The sequence below is a fragment of the Nelumbo nucifera genome, chromosome 4 (assembly GCF_055504915.1).
Source record: "Nelumbo nucifera cultivar China Antique chromosome 4, China Antique-T2T, whole genome shotgun sequence".
In the NCBI taxonomy this organism is placed as follows: domain Eukaryota; kingdom Viridiplantae; phylum Streptophyta; class Magnoliopsida; order Proteales; family Nelumbonaceae; genus Nelumbo; species Nelumbo nucifera.
Window position 1 is genome coordinate 93,202,643 of NC_142652.1, and position 22,301 is coordinate 93,224,943.

At 36.8% G+C, this 22,301-nt stretch overlaps 2 protein-coding genes and 1 non-coding gene across 3 annotated transcripts; 2 read left to right on the forward strand and 1 right to left on the reverse strand.

Moving 5' to 3' along the window:
* Positions 1–5,326: 5,326 nt before the first annotated feature.
* On the reverse strand, positions 5,327–13,223 carry LOC109115953 (uncharacterized). Its single transcript, XM_088903853.1, has 10 exons — positions 12,924–13,223; positions 12,421–12,726; positions 12,079–12,337; positions 11,589–11,687; positions 11,382–11,440; positions 10,739–10,978; positions 10,567–10,696; positions 10,271–10,337; positions 9,900–10,192; positions 5,327–5,601 (listed from the first exon to the last, which is right to left on the reverse strand). The coding sequence occupies exons 1-10, from the start codon at positions 13,221–13,223 to the stop codon at positions 5,327–5,329; spliced, it is 2,028 nt and encodes a 675-aa protein (XP_088759979.1).
* An 880-nt stretch (positions 13,224–14,103) lies between these two features.
* Positions 14,104–14,209, forward strand: LOC148800862 (small nucleolar RNA R71). Its single transcript, XR_016071080.1, has one exon. It is a non-coding gene; the product is annotated as a small nucleolar RNA R71 (small nucleolar RNA).
* A 5,007-nt stretch (positions 14,210–19,216) lies between these two features.
* LOC104610790 (glycerol-3-phosphate acyltransferase 1-like) lies at positions 19,217–21,998 on the forward strand. Its single transcript, XM_010277580.3, has 2 exons — positions 19,217–20,645; positions 20,917–21,998. Exons 1-2 carry the CDS (start codon positions 19,932–19,934, stop codon positions 21,853–21,855), a joined length of 1,653 nt encoding a protein of 550 aa, XP_010275882.1. The 5' UTR covers positions 19,217–19,931; the 3' UTR covers positions 21,856–21,998.
* Positions 21,999–22,301: the final 303 nt, after the last annotated feature.

Genomic DNA, 22,301 nt, shown 5'->3' on the forward strand with positions numbered 1-22,301 from the left:
ATGATGCATACGTTGACATTAATGGCCAAGGAGACAATTTTTTTTTTTTATTTTAACTTGGCTACATTTGGGTCCAGTAATTTTTCATGGTTTTCAGAAACTAAGAAAGGTTCTGTACCCTAGATCCTAAGATGTAGGGGCCAAGTGGGAGTTTCTTTCTTTGTGGTTGGGTTACAAATCCAGGTCATTTAACATTCGACACTAGTGGTCAGATTGATGAAAAATTAGTCTAATTCGGCCTCATATGTGTCCCGTAAATTTGGCCAAGGTTAAATTATTTTCTAATATTGCCACATTTTGTTTCAGTAACTTTTCTTGGTTTTCAGAAACAAAGAAAGTTTCTGAACCATAAATCCTAAGATGTGGGGGCCAAGTGAGTTTCTTTCTTTATGCTTGAGTTACTAATACGGCTGATGTAAACTTCGATACCGGTGCCCAAATTGATGAAAAATTAGTCTAACTTGGCCTCAAATGGCTTCCATAAGTTTTGTTGGTTTTCATAAATGAAGGTTAATAGTCCTAACCATAAGATTTAAGGGACAAGTGACAATTTCTCTCTACTCATTTGGGTTAATAATCCATATGATGCATACCTTGACACTAATGGCCAAGGAGACAAATTTTTTCTAATTTCACTACATTTGGGTTCAATAACGTTTATTGGTTTTCAGAAACCATGAAAAGTTCTGAACCCTAAATCTTAAGATATAGGGGGCAAATGAGAGTTTCTTTCTTTCTGCTTGGGTTACTATTCCAGGTGATGTAAACTTTGACACCGGTGGCCAAATTGATGAAAAATTAGTCTTACTTGACCTCATATGGTTCCCATAAATTTTCTTGGCTTTTAGATACCGAGAAAATTTCTGAACCTTAAATCCTAAGATGTAGGGGCCAAGTGACCGTTCATTTCTTCGTACTTGGGTTATTAATCCGGGTGATGTAAACTTGGACACCGGTGGCCAGATTGATTAAAAATTAGTCTAACTTGGCTTCGTATGGGTTCTGTAAATTTTCTTGGTTTTTAGAAACCGACAAAGGTTCTTAGCCATAACCATAAGATCTAGGGGATAAGTGATGAAAATTTCTCTCTACTCATTTGGGTTAAAATCTATATGATAAATACCTTGACACTAATGGCCTAGGAGAATTTTTTTTTTCTAATTTGGCCACATTTGGATGCTACAACATTTCTTGGATTTGAAAAAGCATAAAAGGTTCTGAACCCTAAATCCTAAGATGTTGGGGCCGAGTGAGAGTTTCTTTCTTTGTGTTTATGTTACTAATACGGTTATTGTAAATTTTGACACTACTGGCCAGATCGATGAAAAAATAGTCTAATTTAGCCTCATATGGGCTCGTAAATTTTCTTGGTTGTTAGAAATTGAAAATGCTTCTCAGCCCTAACCCTAAGATCTAGGGGGAAAGTGACAATGTCTCTCTACTCATTTGGGTTAATAATAATATGATGCATAACTTGACACTAATAGCCAATGTGACAATTTTTTTTTCTAATACAGCCACATTTGGGTTCAGTAACTTTTCTTGGTTTTTAGAAACTAAGAAATGTTTTAAACCCTAAATCCTAAGATGTAGGGGTCAAGTGAGAGTTTCTTTCTTTTTGCTTGGGTCAAAATACGAGTGATGTAAATTTTGACACTAGTGGCTAGATTGATGAAAAGTTAGTCTAATTTGGCCTCATATGGATTTTGTAAATTTTTTATGTTTTCAGAAATTGAGAAAAGGTCTCTGCCCTAACCATAAGATCTAAGGGACAAGTGACCATTTCTCTCTACTATTTTGGGTTATTAATCCATATGATGCTTACCTTGACACTAATGGCCAAGGAGATTTTTTTTTCTAATTTGGCTACATTAGGGTGCAACAAATTTTCTTTGTGTGAAAACCAAGAAAAGTTCTAAAACCTAAATCCTAAGATGTAGGGGCCGAGTGAGAGTTTCTTTCTTTGTGCTTAAATTGCTAATATGGTTGATGTAAACATCGACACTGGTGGTTAGATCAATGACAAAATAGTCTAACTTGGCCTCATATGGGCCCTTAAACTTTCTTGGTTTTTAGAAACTGAGAATGCTTCTGAGCCCTAACCATAAGATCTTGGGGACAAGTGACAATTTCTCTCTACTCGTTTGAGTTACTTTCCATATGATGCACAATTTGACACTAATGGCGAAGGTGACAATTTTTTTTTTCTAATTTGGCCACAAGTGGATTTAGTAACTTTTCTTGGTTTTCGGAAACCAAGAAAGGTTTTGAGCCTTAAATCCTAAGATGTAGGGCCAAGTGAGACTTTCTTTCTCTCTTATTGGGTTATTAATACAACAATGTAAACTTCAACACCGGTGGCCAAATTGATGAAAAATTAGTCTAACTTGGCACTGTATGGATTCCTTAAATTTACTTGGTTTTAAGAAACCAGGAAAAGTTCTCAGCCCTAACTATCAGATCTAAGGGACAAGTGAAAATTTATCTCTACTAATTTGAGATAATAATCCATATGATGCATACTTTGACACTAATGCCCAAGGAGACATTTTTGTTTTTCTAATTTGGCCACATTTAGGTTTAGTAACTTTTCTTGGTCTCAAAAACTAAAAAAGGTTCTGAACCCTAAACCCTAAGATGTAAGGGCCAAGTGAGTGTTTTTTTCTTTGTGTTTTGGTTACTAATACGGTTGACATAAACTTCGACACTAGTGGCCAGATTGATGAAAAATGAATCTAATTTGGACTCATATGGGTCCCTTAAATTTTCTTGGTTTCAGAAATCGAGAAAGTTCTCAACCCTACCATAAGATACAGGGGACAAGTGACAATTTCTCTCTACTCATTTGAGTTAATATTCCATATGATGCATACGTTGACACTAATGGCCAAGGAGACTTTTATTCTCTAATTTGACCGCATTTGGGTTCAGTAACTTTTCTCTGTTTTTAGAAACCAATAAAAGTTTTGAACCCAAAATCCTAAGATGTACGGTTCAAGTGGGAGTTTCTTTCTTTCTGCTTGAGTTACTAATCCGGGTCATTTAAATTTCGACAACGATGGCCAGATTGATGAAAAATTAGTCCAACTTAGCCTCATATGGGTCCTGTAAATTTTCTTGGTTTTTAGTCTTTCTACTCATTTGGGTTTATAATCCATATGATGCATACCTTGATACTAATGGCCAATGTGACAATTATTTTTTTCTAATTTGGTCACCTTTTGCTTCAACAACTTTTCTTGGTTTTCAGAAACCGAGAAAGGATCTCGGACCTAACTATAAGATTTAGGGGACAAGTGATGATAATTTCTCTCTATTCGTTTGGGTTAATAATCCAAATGATGCATACCTTGACACTAATGGCCATGTGACATTTTTTTTCCCAATATGGCCATATTTGGGTTAGTACCTTTTCTTGGTTTTTAGAAACCAAGAAAGGGTCTTAACCCTAAATTCTAAGATGTAGGGTTCAAGTGAGAGTTTGTTTCTTTGTGCTTGGGTTGCAAATATCAATCAAAACAATCCCACCACTTAAAGAAACTAAACAACTCAAAGAAGAAACCTGACATAATCAATTCAATCGATAAGAGTCAGGTGTATTTCAACTCAAAAGTCACTATTCTACTTTAGATGAACCCATCATATCTTGATAAGATAAATTCACCCACCTAGAGTTATAATAGAAGCCTGGTAAAAATCTATCACATTATATAACAAATCCAAACTAAACAATCAAGACATTAACTAAAGAAGACCGTCTATGCAAAACGTAGCTGAAATCAACTTAAAACAATCCAAGAGTATCCAAACAAATGTAACCTGTCAAGATAATGCCAAATTAAAGACAACAAAGCTAAAAGAAGATGCAAACAATTTTTGAGGACTCACTTTCAAACCAACCGTTCCAGATACTAATGAAACCAACTCAACATAGATAAATCCATCTGGCAAACATCGATTATCGCTATGGTTAATCAAACCATTCAATCAAATACTAGAAAACTGATTCTAGCCAAACCAGGTAGAACCAATTAAAAATTTTCCAATACTAACCAGCACTCGCCAACCATCTTGATCAATTAGATTGAACTCCTCCTTAAAATTGCACAATTAAGCTCTAAATCATCTTGCAAGACAATTTCGTCATAATTAGTGCAATACCATTGCTAATTCTAAAAACATTATTACCAAAATCATCAAGTTAGAGGAATGAAAATATGTACAAATATAGGCTTATCAGTAACCTTGGCCCTTCAGGTGTAGGGGGTGTGCTAAGGAATAATGACAACAACATTATTTCTTGTTCTCAAGACTAGTGGGAGTCGGAGACTCCACAAGAGCTGAGTTACTAGCTTTTGTTCAACGGATCCAGCTTGCCAACCAACTTGGGGTGGAATATCTTTTAATTGAAAGAGATTCTCAAGTGGTAGTAGGATGGCTGTAAAATTATGCAGCTTCTTCCAATATTGAAGAGCCTGTGCATATAACTAGAACCAATGAAGCTGTTGACCACCAATAATTAGCAGATGGAGAAACCTTTCACTTATAGCAGTCACCATCATTAGTTTACTTCTTCAATATTGTGTACTATGTATCACATAATCAAGGTTTTTAGTTGTAAGTCTTCTATTCATAGCATGTGCCCAATTCTCTCTCTCTCTCTCTCTCTCTCTCTCTTTCTCTTCTTTTTGTTAGATGCAAATCAGTCCTCAAATATTAAGAACAAATTTAGGGATTAGAAGAAACAAAGGAAAAGTATGAACAACAATACAAGAGAAGAAGATGGCGAAAAGAGGAGGTAAGGGAAGGAATCGAATAATTCTCCATTCTCCTCTAACCCTATTTTATTAAGATCTAAAAATTAGATGATGACAAGAATACCCTTAAGTGGGCAGCCAGCTTGGCAGTTACATAAAGAGAATAAAACAAGGAGAAATAACATACCCATTAAGTGTGGCCCATCAACAATAAAATAAAAGATATTACAAGAGAAATGCTAGGGCCCATTCGGCCCAGTCTTTTTACACTCCCCCTCAAGCTGAGCATAGATGTCAATCATGCCCAGCTTGCTTATATAGTTTCTCATTTTCCCTCTTGGAACTCCCTTGGTCAAGATATCAGCCAGTTGCTCTTCTGATGTGATGAATGATAACCAAACTTCTCCCGAGGAAACTCTTTTCCTTATAAAATGCTTATCAACCTCAATGTGCTTGGTTCTGTCATGTTGAATAGGATTATGTGCAATGTCGATAGCTGCTTGGTTGTCACAATAGAGCATCATTGGTTTCTCGTAGTCCACCCTCAATTCTTCTAGAAGGGAACGTAGCTACAGTAATTCTGACACACCATGTGCCATTGCCCTGTGTTCTGCTTCAGTTGAGGATCTAGCAACTACAAACTGTTTCTTACTCCATGACACAATATTCCCAGCAACCAGAGCATAATAACTAGAGGTGGATCTCCTATCATCAATACATCCTGCCCAATTGGCATCAGTGAAAACTTCTAGCTTCATGTGACCATGTTTAGCAAATAGAATACCTTTCCCTGGGGTACCTTTCAAGTAGCACAAAACCCTTTCTGCAGCAGCTAAATAAGTATCTTTGGGAAAATGCATAAATTGACTAATAACACTTACTGCATAGGAAATATCTGGCCGAGTCATGCAAAGGTATAACAACTTCCCAAGCAGTTTCTGAAACACTCCCTTATCAGACAAAAATTCACCATCTGTAGCAGAAAGCTTATGATTAGGATCAAAAGGAGTGGAGATGGGTTTAGCTCCAAGTTTACCAGTTTTAGCAAGGAGATCATGGACATTTACGCTAAAAAATGAAGATACCATCCTTACATCGAGCAACTTCAATGCTTAGGAAATATCGAAGGTCTCCCAAATCCTTGATTTCAAATTCAGAGTTGAGAAATCCTTTTAGTTTATTAACCTCTTCAGTGTCATTACCCGTGACCACAATATCATCAATATAAACAATCAAGAAGGTCCCCAGAGAGTCATTTCTCTTTAAAAACAGAGTATGATCAGATTGAGTTTGAGTATAGCCAAAGGAGACAAGAACAACCCTAAACCTTTCAAACCAAGCCCGATGAGACTGTTTGAGACCATAAATAGATTTGTGTAGTTTACACACCTTGCCTTTCATTTCTTTTCCATATACTCTTGGAGGTAGAGACATATAGACCTCTTCGTACAGGTCTCCATTCAAGAAGGCATTTTTAACATCAAACTGGTGTAGGGGCCAGTCAAAATTAGCAGATAGAGATAGCAAAACCCTGACTGAGCTCATCTTAGCTACATGAGCAAATGTCTCAAGATAGTCAATGCCATACATTTGAGTGTAGCCCTTAGCAACCAACCGAGCCTTAAACCTCTCAACAGAGCCATCAGAGTGATATTTAATGGTAAACACCCATTTACAACCCATTTGGTTCATTCCCTTCCGGCAAGTTAACAATATCCCAGGTATGGTTCTTATGCAATGCATCTAGTTCGGCCATCATAGCATCCCTTCATTCAGCTTGAGATAATGCTTTCGGTACTGACTTGGGTATCACATGGGAAGAAACAGAGGCAAGAAAGGAGTAGTATGAAGGAGAGAGAAGGCTGTAAGACAAGTGTTTGGAGATACAATGGGCTGTACACTTCCGCTTGCTTTGCGGAGAGCAATAGGAAGGTCAAGGTCTGGGACAGTCAGAGATGGGTTAGTAGAAGGCTGACCTGTTACCTCAGTGTAAAGAGACTAGGCCGAATGGGCCCTAACAGCCTCTTGTGTGATATCCTTTTTTTTTATCTTTTATTTTATGTTGATGGGCCTCACTTAATGGGCCTGTTATTTATTTTTGTTTTATTTTCTTTATGTAATTGCCAAGCTGGCCGCCCACTTAAAGGCATACTTGTCATCATTAATTTTTGGAGATTAATAAATAGGGTTAGGGTAGAAGGGTGTATTATTTGACTCCTCTTACCTCTTCTCTTCGACATACACAGCTCTTGCACTATTATTCAGCTCTGATTTGTTCTGTTAATCATTGTTTTTAAATCTGATATTAGAGGATTGATTTACATCTTGGTATCAGAGCGGGTACAGTTCTGCTTTCTTCCTTTTCTTCGTTCCTGTACACTATAAAATCAAGAGTGTATGGAGAATCACTTGCCTAGTTGGTAGAAGGGTTTGGAGATTTAAGTTCTGGCCGAATATTGCCAAGAAGTGATGTTGTTTTGCTGTTGCCCGAAACCCTAACAAACTAGAGATTTTCGAGGTTATCAGGAAAGGTGAAGCTTGGGTGTGGCGCTCTGTGCTTGGAAGTTGTCTTGTGACTGCTAAAGGAGGGCGGTTCAAGTTTGGAAGAGTTTGGGTCAGTCTAGTTGGTGCGGCACCATCTTCTCTCTTCCTCCCATCCGCTGGATGGAGCAAAACCTTAGTTTTCAAGCACCCTAGTTCTAGTTTGACTCCAAGTAAGTTTGCATAGTTATTTTTTGCAGTTCTTTGATTTCCGTTTGATTAATGGAGACATACGGAAGTGAGTTCAAGCAGGTGTCAGTTTCTGAAAATGCTCCAGTAGATTCCGTTTTGACTGGTGTTACCACGATTAAGCTAGATGGGACGAACTATCTTGCCTGGGCACAGTCTATAAAAATTTATATTTGTACTAGAGGAAAACTCGGGCATCTCACAGGCAGTAAGGTGAAACCTGAGGAAACAGATCCTGAATTTGAGAGATGAATGCAAGAGAACTATACCGTTATAGGATGGTTAGTTAACTCTATGCAACCTCATATAAGCCAACACTATTTCTGGATGTTTTCTGCTAAGGAGATATGGGACAGTGTAACTGAGACTTATTCACAGAAACTGAATGTAGCCCGAGCATACAAATTGAAAAGTGATGTGAAGAACCTGAGACAGGGGGAGAAGAGTGTAGCAATCTATTACTCTATACTAAAATCCCTATGGCAGGAAATTGATGTTATGGAAACTGTGGTATGGGAGAGTAAAAAGGATGTTGGGCTCAACCCTGAGTTTGATATTATCAAACAGAATATTTTGGCCAGAGATGAGGTTACTCTATCACAGGCATATGCCATGATAAGTAGTGAGGATAGTAGACGACAGGTCCAGTTGTAGAGTCCACCTACAGAACACCTTGCACATGCGGGAATGAAATCTAAGGGGCCTACTGAAAAAAGGGAGCAGGTGTGTGAATATTGCAAGAAACCACGTCATACCAAGGACACATACTGGAAACTTCATCCTGGACTACTCCTTGAGAGGTTTAAGAACAACCCTAAGATGGGCAGTCAAGTGGGAAAACCCAAGACTGCTAATGTTGCTACAGTACCTGAAGGGGGAAGTTAGGAGAGAGGAAAAATCAACAATTGAGCAGTTGGCTGCAATGAAATTAGACTTTGAAAAGTATGAGAGGCTCCTAAATCACTTGGAAGCTATAGTTTCTTCAGCCCACCCTTCCAACAATGCATCATCTTCATCGGCTTTTGCCCACTCAGGTACATATGCCTCAACAAATCATTCTTCAATATCAGGTAATCATAAAATCCCTTGGATTATAGATTCCGGTGCATCAGACCATATGACCAGCCTATCTAACCTTTTTTGTTCATATCATCTCCTCTCTGGGAAAGAGAAAACATCCCTTGCCGATGGGTCCTTTGCTCCCATCTCTGGTAAAGGAGATATAAAGACCTCTGACACCCTATTCTTATCTTCTGTTCTCCATGTTTCTAAGCTTAACACAAATCTTTTATCTGTTAGTAGCTTAACAAAGTACATGAACTGCAACATAACTTTCTTTCCCACTCATTGTGTTTTCCAGGACCTGCAGTCTCAAAGGATGATTGGGAGTGGCCATGAGGCGAACGGGATATACCTGTTGGACACACCGGATCAAGCCTTTGGACCACCTTATGGAGTTGCTTTCGAGTCAATTGTGTCAGAGTCTGTTAACAAAATTTTGTTATGTCATTTTCGGTTCGGTCATTTGTCTTTTTCTTCTTTAAGTCATCTGTTCCCAGTTATGTTTAAAGGAGTGTCTTTATCTAGTCTTCATTGTGAGTCATGTGAGCTAGCAAAACATTGTAGACATTCCTATTCAATCAGTAATAAAAGATCACTTTCTCGTTTCCATATTGTTCACTCTGATGTGGGGGGGCCATATCACATGCCAACCATGGGGGGCTACAGGTATTTTATCCTTTTTATTGATGATTATTCTCGTTATACTTAAATTTATCTCATGAAATCTCGGGATGAAGTACCCAATATTGTGAAAAATTTTCATGAACTCATCATCACCCAGTTTAATACTCGTTTCAAAATATTCCATTATGACAATGCTAAGGAGTATTTTGAGAGAAATCTCTCCACCTATCTTGAAACTTTTGGGGTTATTCATCAAAGTTCATATTCCTACACTCCACAACAAAACGAGGTGGCGGAAAGAAAGAACAGACATGTGGTTGAGGTTGCCGGATCCCTTTTATTTGCATCCCATGTTCCTGTAAAGTTTTGGGGAGATGCTGTTCATATTGCTACCTACCTAATCAACCTTATGCCCTCAGGGTCCTTGGCTTTAAAACCCCCTTCAGTCTTCTCTTCCCGGATGAGGATCTCTTCTCTCCCTCTCCGTGTATTTGGGTGTATTTGTTATGTGCATATTCATAGTCACCAAAAGCATAAATTTGAACCTAAGGATCATAAGTGTGTGTTTCTGGGATATGCCTCTATACAAAAGGGTTATGTTGTTTTGATCCAGTTCGTGGCACCCGCTTTGTATCTTGGGATGTCACCTTTGTAGATCCTAGAATTATCATATGCATCATTCCTCAGTTCTTTTATCTCTAACAACTGTAACTTCCCTTTAAATACTTGCAGCATTTAAATCAAAATTAAGTGCTTTAACAACCCAATAAGCTTTATGCTCAAGCTTTACAGGTAAATGACATGCTTTCCCATAAATGATTCGGTATGGTGACATTCCAAGGATAGTTTTGTAAGCAGTGCGGTACACCCAAAGTGCATTAGAAAGGCGTAAAGGGCAATCTTTACGGTTCAGGTTGACCGTCTTTTCCAAAATTTTCTTGACCTCTCTATTAGCTAACTCAGCTTGCCCATTGGTTTGTGGATGGTAAACAGTTGGCACCTTGTGAATAACATCGTACCTGTGTATCAAAGCTTCAAAAGAACGATTACAAAAATGTGCCCCTTGATCACTAATGATCACACATGGCGTACCATACCAAGATAACACATTTTCTTTTAAGAACTTAACAACAACTTTGTTATCATTAGTACGACATGACACAACTTCAACTCATTTAGACACAGTCAACAACAAGCAGAATATAAAGATAACCAAAATAAGGCAAAATTGGCCCCATGAAATCAATACCCCAACAGTAAAAAATCTCAATAAACAAGATGGGGTTAAGGGGCATCATGTGACGACGAGTTAATGTACCTAACCTTTGGCACATATCACAAGAACGATAAAAGGCATTAGTATCCTTAAACAAAGTAGGCCACTAAAGAGCACTTTGCAAAACCTTTGCAGCAGTCTTCTTCAGAGAAAAATGGCCACCACAAGCTTCAGAATGACAGAAATTAAGGACACTATTAATCTCACTTTCTGGAATACAACGCCTCATGATTTGGTCAGGGCAATACTGAAACAAGTAGGTATCATCCAAAAAAAAAAAAATTCTTACCTCAACCAAGAACTTACACTTATCTTGTGCACTCCAGTTCGATGGAACTTCACCTGAAACCAAATAGTTAACGATGTGGGCATACCATGGCACTTGGCTAACGGTGAACAAATGCTCATTGGGGAAATCATCCCAAATGGATGGGTCACCATCAGTAGAATTATTGAACTCTAATCGGGACAAATGATCAGCCACCACATTTTCAACACCCTTCTTATCCTTGATCGTTAGATCAAATTCCTACAAAAGCAAAATCCACCTAATCAAGCGAGCCTTAGCGTCCTTCTTAGAAAGAAGGTGCTTAAGGGCTGCATTGTCAGCAAACACAGTAATAGGTGAACCAATGTGATAAGCATGGAATTTATCTAAAGCAAAAACAATAGCTAGTAGCTCATTTTCAGTTGTAGAATAATTCCTTTGAGCATTATTAAGAGTTCTACTATCATAATAAATAACAAAGGGCTTCCCCTCCCTTCGTTGTCCTAAAACAGCTTCCATTGCATAGTTACTAGCATCACACATAATCTCAAATGGAAGATTCCAATATGGTGATTACATGGTTGGTGCAATTTAGAGATCAACTCTATTTTGGCCTTGTCAACCTCTATTCATCTTTCAGACACAATGTGTCCCAAAACTATACCTGAAGACACCATGAAATGGCATTTTTCCCAGTTAAGCACAAGCTCTTTTTCTTCATACCTAGTCAAAACCGTTTTCAAATTAATTAAGCATGAATCAAAAGAATCACCAAAAACAGTCAAATCATGTATAAAGAATTCCATGCATTTTTCAACCACATCAGAAAACACACTAAGCATGCAACGTTGAAAAGTAGATGGGGCATTACATAAACCAAATGGCATCCTACGGAAAGCATAAGTACTAAAAGGACATGTAAAAGTAGTATTATCCTGATCTTCTAAAGCTATCTCAATTTGATAATAGCCTGAATAACCATCAAGAAAGCAATAGAAAGGATGGGCCAGCCACATGTTCTAAGATTTGGTCAATAAATGGCAATAGAAAATGGTCTTTCCAAGTGGCTACGTTTAATTTCCTATAATCAATGCACATGTGCCACCCAATTACTACCCTAGTAGGAACAAGAACTCCTTCTTAATTTTCAACTACTGTGACCCCTGATTTCTTTGGCACAACCTTTGTAGGACTAACCCATTTACTATCAGATATAAGATATATGATTCCTGCGCCTAACAGTTTTAAGACCTCCTTTTTAACAACTTTCATTATTAGGTTCAGTCTTCTTTGGGGGTCTCGATGTGGGATAGTTCCTTCTTCTAAATGAATCCTATGGGAACATATCAGTGGGCTTTTACCTTTAATGTCAGCTATGGTATAACCTAGTGCAGCCTTATGTTCTCTTAACAGATTTATCAATTTCTCATCCTGCTCAACACTAAGTTTAGAAGATATTATAACAGGAAAGGTATCACCTGGTCCCAAAAATGCATGTTTCAATCCTTTAGGTAGTGGGGATAACTCCACTTTAGGTGTCTCCATAGAAGATGGCTTCGGTTGGTCTCTCTCACGTGGCAATTCCTCAAAGCGTAGTTTCCAAAACTTCTTTTGCTTATCCTGCGTGTGATTAGAAATAAAGGAAACATTAGAAACATCATTAATAGGATAAAACAAAAATTCATAATTCAAATCAGAATTACAGAGGAGAGATATTTTAAAGATTCAGAATTTTCCCTTTCATCTACTTCCTCTGTAATGAGAGAGTCTGTCATGTAGGTATGATAGCACTCGTCCTCGTCTCGGGGCTGCTTCCTAACATGAAAAATGTTCACCTCAAGAGTCATATTCCCAAATGAAAGTTTCATCAAACCATTCATACAATTAATAAGAGCATTGGCTGTAGCAAGGAATGGTCTTTCTAAAATAAGCAGAATCTTCGACTCACTGTCAGCTACAGATTGGGTATCTAAAGCCAGAAAATCAACAGGATAATAGAATTTATCAATCTGAAGCAAAACATCTTCCACTATCCCCCTGGTTTCCAAATAGAATGGTCAGCCAACTATAACACCACGGACGTGGGTTTTATCTCTCCAAGACCTAATTGCAAGTAAACTGAATAAGGCATTAAATTTACACTTGCTCCAAGGTCCAAGAGAGCTTTGTACTTTGGCGGTGCTCTCTGCTCAATCACCGCACTTACCTGTTCTATCATAAATGCAGTTTTCATGACATGGTGTCTCCTTTTCATGGTACATAGATCCTTAATCACCTTGGCATAAGCTGGTACTTGCTTAATCGCATGCAACAAAAGTAGATTAATCTTAAATTCTTTCAAATGTTCTAAAATCTCACATTGGTTGTCTGAAATTTTTCCTCTAGATCTGAGAGCTTGGGGAAAGGGCACTTGAATCGTAACCTCCTTTTCTGGCTCTTTTGAGGGGACATTTTCATTTCTGCTCGAAGTGGTGACATTTGTGAGATGGGTTTGGCAAAGGCCCATCTAAAACCTTACCACCGTGAGTAGTGATGGCATGGACCCCCTTAATGTTTTCCAAATCAGAGTTGGATCCCTGTACCATATGTGGCCCCTTTGGATTGGTCTGAGGCTGAGATAGAATTTTGCCTCTCTCTTGTATAGTAAGAGCATTGGTAAGTTTAGTTATCTGATTCTTAATATCCTTGTTCTATTCAACCACCTGCGCAATAACATATTCAAACTTTTGGTTAGTCTTATTATGTACCGCTATAAATGCTTGAAGTGTTCCCTCTAAAGGATTCCTATTCGGTCGAGCATTGTATTAGGGTGCAGGATGAAATTTGGATGGTTGTGCCTTTACACTCCAATTGTTGTTGGATGATGTGGGTTGGTTTTGATCCTTCCAACTAAAATTGGGATGGTTCCTTCAACTAGGGTTATAGGTCTCTGAATAGGGTGAGAAAGGTTTCCTTTACATTCCTAAGGCATTACACTGTTCTTCATAAACCTCTCTCATTTGACCATAGGTTGGGCAATCCTGAGTTAAGTGATCCAATCCCCCACAGACAAAAGATGAAGTTCGAGTTTTTACCCTGGCAACCGTGTGGGTGACTTTATTATTTTTCATCTTTAAGGCCTCAAGTTTCCTAGTTACAACTTCTAATTAGGCTTTGAGGTGTCTTGCTCTTTAAGATGGTAAATCCTAGTTGGGCGTGACCTATTAGTACTATCAGTAGCACTAGGTCCAGTCCACGTGTGGGCTTTCTCATCTAACTCATTCAGGTAATCTATGACTTCTTTAGGATCCTTTTGCAAAAACTCCCCATTACACATCATCTCTATGAATTGGCGCTCCCTGCTGATTAATCCCTCATAAAAGTAACTAAATAGCCTCCAACTTTCATACCGATGGTGGGACACAGGTTCTGTAGCTCTTTGAATCTCTCTCAGGCATAGTATAAGGTTTCACTATCCTTTTTACAAAAGGTTGAGATCTGTCTCTTAAGGTTGTTGGTCTTATGGTGCGGGAAGTACTTGTTAAAGAAAGTTTGGGTCATCTCCGCCCATGTACCTATGGATCTCGGTCTTAAAGAATATAGCCAACTCTTAGCTCTCTCTTTCAGGGAAAAAGGAAAAAATTTCAGCCTAACAATGTCTGCAATATCAACTCGGTTATGAAAGGTGGCCATTACCTCTTCAAATTCCCTAATGTGCACATATAGACTCTCACTGTCTAAACCATGGAAATTAGGCAAGAGTTGGATCATTCCAAGTTTGAATTCAAATTGTGGTGTATTCAGAGGAAACATAATGCATGATGGTGTGTCTATTCGGGTGGGGTGCAGGTAGTCTTTCAAAGGCCTGGCAGGGTTGTCCTCGTGTTGACTCATGGTTTTAGAATCAGAGGATGAACTAGGTGAAGTAGATGCTACTTCTTCAAGGAGTGGTAGTGAGTCTATTTGTATTTGTCTAGCAAATCTCCCTCTTTTGTCCCTTGGTCTATTCATACACCCTCAACTCTTTTTTTTTGGGCTTACAAAAAAAAGAAAAGGAAAATAAGATTAAGAAAATAAAATACAACTAAAGAAAATGAAACAAATAAAGGAAATAAAAGAGAAGTAAAGAATGTTCAAACTCAGTTGTTGGTTTGGCTTCCCCGATAACGGTGCCAATTTTTGTCTCGCCCAAAATTATTAACCTTTGGCTAAGCGGTTGTTGAAGCGTAGCTTTAGGTGTCGAATCCATAGAGAAGCTGATTAAACCAACAAAAGGAGTTATCACTAAGAGTGAATAACATAGAAAAATGATTTTCTAAAAATAAAAAGAAGAACAAAAATATTTGAATAAAAGTAACGATGATTAGAAGATGAAAAGTAGTATTGTGATGAATAAGGATTCGAGATTCACTTGATCGATTTGCTTAACTGGTTTCAACTTTGATTCCTATTTATTACTCAATTGCAAGTTTCACATCCTAAACAAACAATCGGAAAATATAACATTGAAACCAACGACAAGAACAAAAGTATTTGTTCTGAGAGAATTAATTTTTGATAAAGAACAGAATGATCTATTCTTACAAGCTACCCAAGAACGACAACATATCAGATTGACAGTATTACAGTCAATGATCAACTCATAAAATAAATCTACCCAATCAATTATTTTCTAACAAATTGCATATAAAAAGAGTATGACTAATCTTATAGGGAAATTGAAGAATATAACTTCAGGGTTTATCAAAATGATAAAATAAATCTCTCAATAACAAAATTAAACATTGAAATCTCTCAAGGAATCAAAGTAAAATAACAAGTAAAACTCATCGATCAAGATCCTCCTTAGCCTTGTTGAAGCTTTGGCCATGCTTGGATGCCATTCTCCCCTATTCTCTTATGTGAAAGACTGAGAAAATAATACCAAAGTAACCTCTGGAAGTCATCCACCTTTTAGGTTAGATTTTTCCTTTTTATTGTGTTGTCAGGCTCCTCAATCTTCTCAGCCCGAATCCACGTCTTATCCCTCAATTTTCGCTTACATAGAGATTGATTTAGAGAAATCTATCAACAAGTGAATTGTAGCTCTATCTTTTAGATGTTCATAGCCTTAAGAATCACCGAATTTCAACATCTATAAAGAAAGATATGCCCAAAATACTGGACTCTGACAGAGTAAAACGGGAAACGAATCAACACTCATACTTGGGCCATGGAACTTGGGTTTGGGTTTCTTGGACCTATGTTTGGGCTTTCCTCCATTCAATTATTAATTATTTCAGCCCTAAATATTGCACAAATAATAAAATTGACATTTATAAAATTATTATGGAAAAATATTACTTTTAAACTCTTTATTTTACAAATATCAATTGTTGAGTACACTTTAAATATACATTTTCATGCTTCCGCCAGCCGTGCCGTGGGCCTGGCTGGTCATGGGCTAGGCCAGGCTAGGCCAACCTATGAGAAGTCCATTTTAAAAAAATAAAAAAGATGTTTACATTTTTATTTCATATGATCTTTGATGTATACAGTTGTTTATATATACAATTAGACCTATTCATGAGCCGGGTAGCCCAACAGCCCGACCCGTCCTGACCTGTTATTTTTTAGGCTTAGACAACATTTCAGGTCCATGGGCTTGAGTTTGGGCTTTCTCAAATAAGCCCAGACTGGGCCCGAGTCCGATCCAATACTTACATATATAAAAAGTACTTATGTTATATATGATAAATAATATATATATATATATATATATATATATATATATATATATGCTTCTTTAATTATTAGTAAATATCAATTTACTATCAGGAAATATAAATTATTTTATTAATTTATTAAATTGTTACTAAATTAATATAATATTAGGTTATAAAAGTATACTGAAAATAAGGCATTTTGTGTACAGATCGGGCTTCGGGCTTTATATAAGGGCTGGGCTCAGGCTTAAGATCTAGGCCCAATGGTTGGGCTAGGCTCGGGCTTACACATTTTCTATTGATAAAGAAGCTCGTGTTAATTATAAAACTGTGATTCTTTACAAATAGTCTAGTATAAAAAAATATATAGCATTCTTATATATATTAATATAATTTTTTATTTAAATGTTATATAATAACATTTAACATATATGCATATGATTTTCAAGTTGAGCTTATTAGGGGTTGTTTAGCTTGGGCCCTATTTGCTAAAGCCATCATTGGACTCCAAAAGTTTGATACCCAATTAGATTACTTTGAATCTTGATGGAGGGTGATTTGACCCGACCCCTTGAGATGGTGACACGTTGACACGACTCAACACAAGTAACAACTCAACACCACAGCCTAACCGTGACTAAGTAACGAGCTCGCAGGACAGCTCGCTACAGCGCGAGCTCGAGGACCACCAATATACTGAAAGGGAATACTCCAAGACAAGTCTATCCCAGCTCGCGAGCTAGGGCAACCAACTTGCTCCAATACTTAGGCAGAAAAACTGCCCCAAAGGCAACCTTAAGAGGAATCACCTCGAAGTACCCCTAGGAGTTCGCTACAAGGTAGCTCGCGACTGAGAGATGCGATGTTTTCAAGAAGCTTCTATCTGACAAGACCGTACCCGTCAGACTGCGCCACGTCTCCTAGCTGACGGTGCAGTCCCTGCCAATTCGACAGACTGCACTCACGTCTCTTGACAGATGGTGGTGTGCCTGTCCTCCCGGGACGTGTCACTCATCCGATTGGGTAGTACCCTGCAACAGTTACCTGCGCAACCTTGGCAGATAACGGCTGCGATAGAGGCCCAGTGGCGGTTATGCCCGATTTGACAAGAACGCCCATATTTAAGAGCCCCTTAGTCGAAGGGGAGGAGGTATCTTGCACCTTGTATCTTGAATCTTATCTTACTTGAACTTGCTCTCGAGCTAATCTCGAGCACTCAGTGATTTAGCGCGACCTACACTCTTAGCCTTCTTTACACTCTTCACTATTTTCTCCAGCGTTCTAACTTAAGCATCAGAGTATTCCCACCGAGCAAATCCCCCGGGAATTCTTCGCCGTCTTCTTCTCAGGTACCGTCCGTTGCCAGCTAGGAGCCAGTCAGCAGCCAGTTAGGAGTGCCCGGATTGCGCAGCATCAAATCTGATTATTAAGTTATAAACATTTGTTACTTTTTATCAAGTATTAAAATATTGTTAGCTATTAAAATATTGTAATTATTAAATTATTGTATTTATTTAAAACACATTAACTTCTGGAAATTATCATATTTTTAGAAGTATGGCTAATTTCTTTGCTAAAACCAATTAAATGTAAATTTTTGGTAATTAAATATAACTTTTTAGTAATTAAATGTAATTTTCTACTATTTATAGCTTAAATTGTAATTATTATTGATTATAGTTTAAAAATAAGTGTTGTTAATTATATTACTATTAATAAATAAAATACATTATTTTTTTATTATTATTCAGTATTTTTTGCAATAAAATACAATTAATTTAATTTTTTAATTATTTTTAGTATTTTAATTAAGCTTTAGGTTTTTCAGATTTTTTGGATTTTTCATTAATTTTTGGTTTTTTTTCATTATTATTCAGTAATTTTTGCATGTGAGTATTTTTCAATAATTTTCAGTATTTTCAGCATTTATTTTTGCATATTATTCACTACAAAATAAATTTGCATTTGCTTTTAGTAAAAATAAATTAAATAACTAAATAAATACCATAGTTAATAAAAAATACAACTAATTTTCAATATTTTTCAATAATTTTTGGCTTGGATATTTTTTAATAATTTTTTTTAGTAATTTTTAATAAAAAAATACTATTAAATGTACTTTTTAATTATTTTCAATAAATACCCTTATTAATATAAAATATTGTTAATTTTCAATATTTTTAATTATTTTTAGTATTTTAATATGTTTAGGTTTATTAGAATTTTCTGGATTTTTAATTAATTGTTGGTATTTTTTCATTATTTTTCAGTAATTTTTGCAATAAAACACTATTAATAAAACTAGTTCTACATTTTAAATTTTCATTTAATTTATCATTTTTAATGAGTTCATTATGCACAATAAAGTCTCATCTCATAAAAACTATTAATTACTTAAAAATGTATTAATACAAAATTATCTAATAATATTATTAAAACTATCAATTAATATTTTTATATTTAACTTTCTTATTTAGTAAAATGGGTTCTGCATTTTAAATTTTCATTAATTTCCATCATTTTTAATGATTTCATTATATATCCACAATAAAGGTCTCAACTCATAAGTTATCTAATAATATTATTAAAAATATGAATTAATATTTTTATATTTAAATTTCTTATTTTTATTAGCATTTATTAAGTTTTATTTTTAAGTGGAATACTGGAATTGAAACACATTTTTAATATTTAGTAAGTTTTGTTAATATTTATTTTATTGAAAGTTTAATGGATTTTTAAATTAATAATTTTTTTATTATTTAACCTCAACCTACTTATATTATTTGATTTATGTTATTACTATTCTCCCTCTCTCTCTCTTAAATGTAATAATAACATGCATTAAAATAAGTGGCTTTGGAAAACTCATAGGTCTCTAATAATAACATACATTAAAATAAGAGGCCTTAGAAAATCCAAAGGCCTCTGTGGAGCTTTATTGATTCAATCAAAATATACAATGATTACTTTTTTATATTTTAAAACAAAAAAATTAAAAAAATTAAAAAAATAGATAAATAATTTCTCAAGGAGAGACATGCTTACATATCTCACTGAACTGGGCTTACTCATCGGATTACCCGGCCCAAGAACACGTCTATTTGCGTATCCTCTTCTAAATAATCACTCAGTGTTTGACTGTCGAGGAAAGACAAAAGACTTCAATTGATTACCTACATATCTCACTGCCGTTAATATTTCAAAGCTCACCGAAGAGACCCATTTTTCAATGCGCCCAAAATCTGAAGCGCGGTTAATTATCATACTCCTCACCACCCTCCCTAAGCTCGGAAGTAGCAAAAGTGCAAAATTATGACGAGGTGCAGTTAATACCGACAGCGTGGATAACCAGATGCCCTGGTCAAACTTCCTCCGCGTCGTTTCATTTACTTATTTACCCTATAACCCTATATAACTCCTCTTCATCTCCACTTCTCTGGCACAGTACAGTCACCGCCAACCCCACCAGTAGCTGCTGCTCCGTCAATATTTCTCTAACAGGCAAAATAAGGCAAAAGGTCCTCACTATGGTTCTTCTCAAGCTTGCAGACAGGCTCTTGTACCAGCTCTTGGGAAACTCGTATTACAGAGCAGCTAGGAAGATCAGAAACTATGGCTTCTTCTTGAGAAATCAATCGTTTAGATCATCACAACATGGAATGTTCCCTAGTATTACCAGGTGTAGTTTGGAGCGTAGGGGTTCTGGGACTTTGGTCTGTGACATTCATGGTACCTTATTAAGGACCCAGTCTTTCTTTCCTTATTTCATGTTGGTTGCTTTTGAAGGTGGTAGCATTTTTAGAGCCTTTTTGTTGCTTCTTTCATGTCCTCTTTTGTGGGTTCTGGACTATGAACTCAAGTTGAGGGTCATGGTGTTCATCTCCTTCTGTGGTCTTAGGATGAAGGACATGGAGACTGTGGGAAGGGCTGTTTTGCCCAAGTTTTTCCTTGAGAATCTCAACCTTCAGGCTTATAATGTTTTAGCTTCAACTGGGAGAAGAGTTGTTTTCACTAGTGTTCCCAGAGTAATGGTTGAATGGTTTCTCAAAGATTACTTGGGGGTTAGTGATGTTTTGGGCACTGAGTTGCATAGTGTTGGTGGCTACTTCACTGGCTTTCTTTCTGAGTCTGGGTTGCTTGTGAAGCATAGGGCACTCAAAGAGTTCTTTGGAGATGAAAAGCCTGATATTGGCCTTGGGAGTTCAAGTTTGCGTGATCATCTCTTCATCTCCCTTTGCAAGGTAAGCTTGCTTTGACCTTTTTCAAATATAATTCAAGTCAATCATGATAAGAAAAATATATAAAAAGATACATATAGAGACTGCAGAATAATGGGTATGATAGATTTATAAAAAAAGTATTACAAAAGCCTCCCCCCCACAAAATGGGGAGAGAGAGAGAGAGCAAAAGTTTGCTTATATTGGTTTTCTTTGGATTTTGTATGTATATTAATGTAGGGATAGATGTTTGTACCGATGTATCTAAGTATCTGTTGATGCATGTTTTTGGCAGGAATCCTATGTGATAAACAAGGAAGATGGCAAGAGCAGTAGTGCAAGTTCGGTGGTGCCAAAAGAGAAATACCCCAAACCTCTAGTATTTCATGATGGAAGACTGACTTTCTTTCCAACTCCATTTGCAACTCTTACTATGTTCTTGTGGCTTCCACTAGGAATAACTCTAGCCATCTTTAGATTGGTTGTGGGTATCTTGCTGCCTTACAAGCTATCCATTTTATTAGGTTGTTGGAGTGGTGTTAACCTAAGGGTTAAGGGGTCGGACCCATCAATAAGGTCAGGCAAGAAACAAGGGGTTCTCTATGTTTGCAACCATAGAACCCTCTTAGATCCTGTATTCCTCAGTACTGCTCTATGCAAGCCAGTCACTGCCGTAACATACAGCCTAAGCAGGATGTCTGAGATAATTGCCCCTATAAGAACAGTAAGGCTGATAAGAGATAGACAACAAGATGGGAAGACCATGGAAAGGCTGTTGACTGAAGGTGATCTGGTGGTTTGCCCTGAAGGAACCACATGTAGGGAGCCATTCCTACTGAGGTTCAGCTCTCTGTTTGCTGAATTGACTGATGAAATTGTTCCTGTAGCAATGGCTGTTCATGTGAGCATGTTCTATGGGACGACAGCAAGTGGGTTCAAGTTCTTGGACCCCATCTTCTTCTTCATGAACCCAAACCCTAGTTACCAGGTTCAGTTTCTTGGGAAGGTTTCCCGACAGCTAACATGCGCCGGAGGAAGATCTAGCTATGATGTAGCTAATCACATTCAAAGGCAGATAGCAGATGCTTTGGGGTTTGAGTGTACAACACTTACAAGGAGAGACAAATACATGATGCTAGCCGGCAATGAAGGGGTGGTGTATGACAGCAGTAAAAGGCCTCGTTTAAAGCACATAATATCAACACTGCATGAAAGAGAACAGAAAGAGAAATAAATAAAAACACATTTTAAACTTTTTGTGATGTAGTTTTTGTCTGGTTTTATTTGGGGTCTAATATATTTACCAGTTACTACTGTTTATTAATGGGTTTTGATTGTTACTTTTATTTATTTGTTTATTTATTTATTTATTTTGTATCCTTGGTCCACTAAGTTGTGATTGATGTTATTTCTGCATGTAAATCAGTTAATAATATAAACTAGTACAACTTCTCATAAATGACTCTGCCCAACCACTTTTAGTTCTTCTAGTAATAAACCCATGCAATTCATGTTGTCCAATAGAAATTTGGTCAGGTTGGGTCTATAGCAAGGTCTATATATAGGGTTGATTTTGTGTTAACCCTTAACCCAATCTACCTAATTAATTCATATCCCTATTTCATAAGAGATGGTTAAATTAAGAACCAAGGCTAAGAGGGTTATTTTGTGATTTCCTGT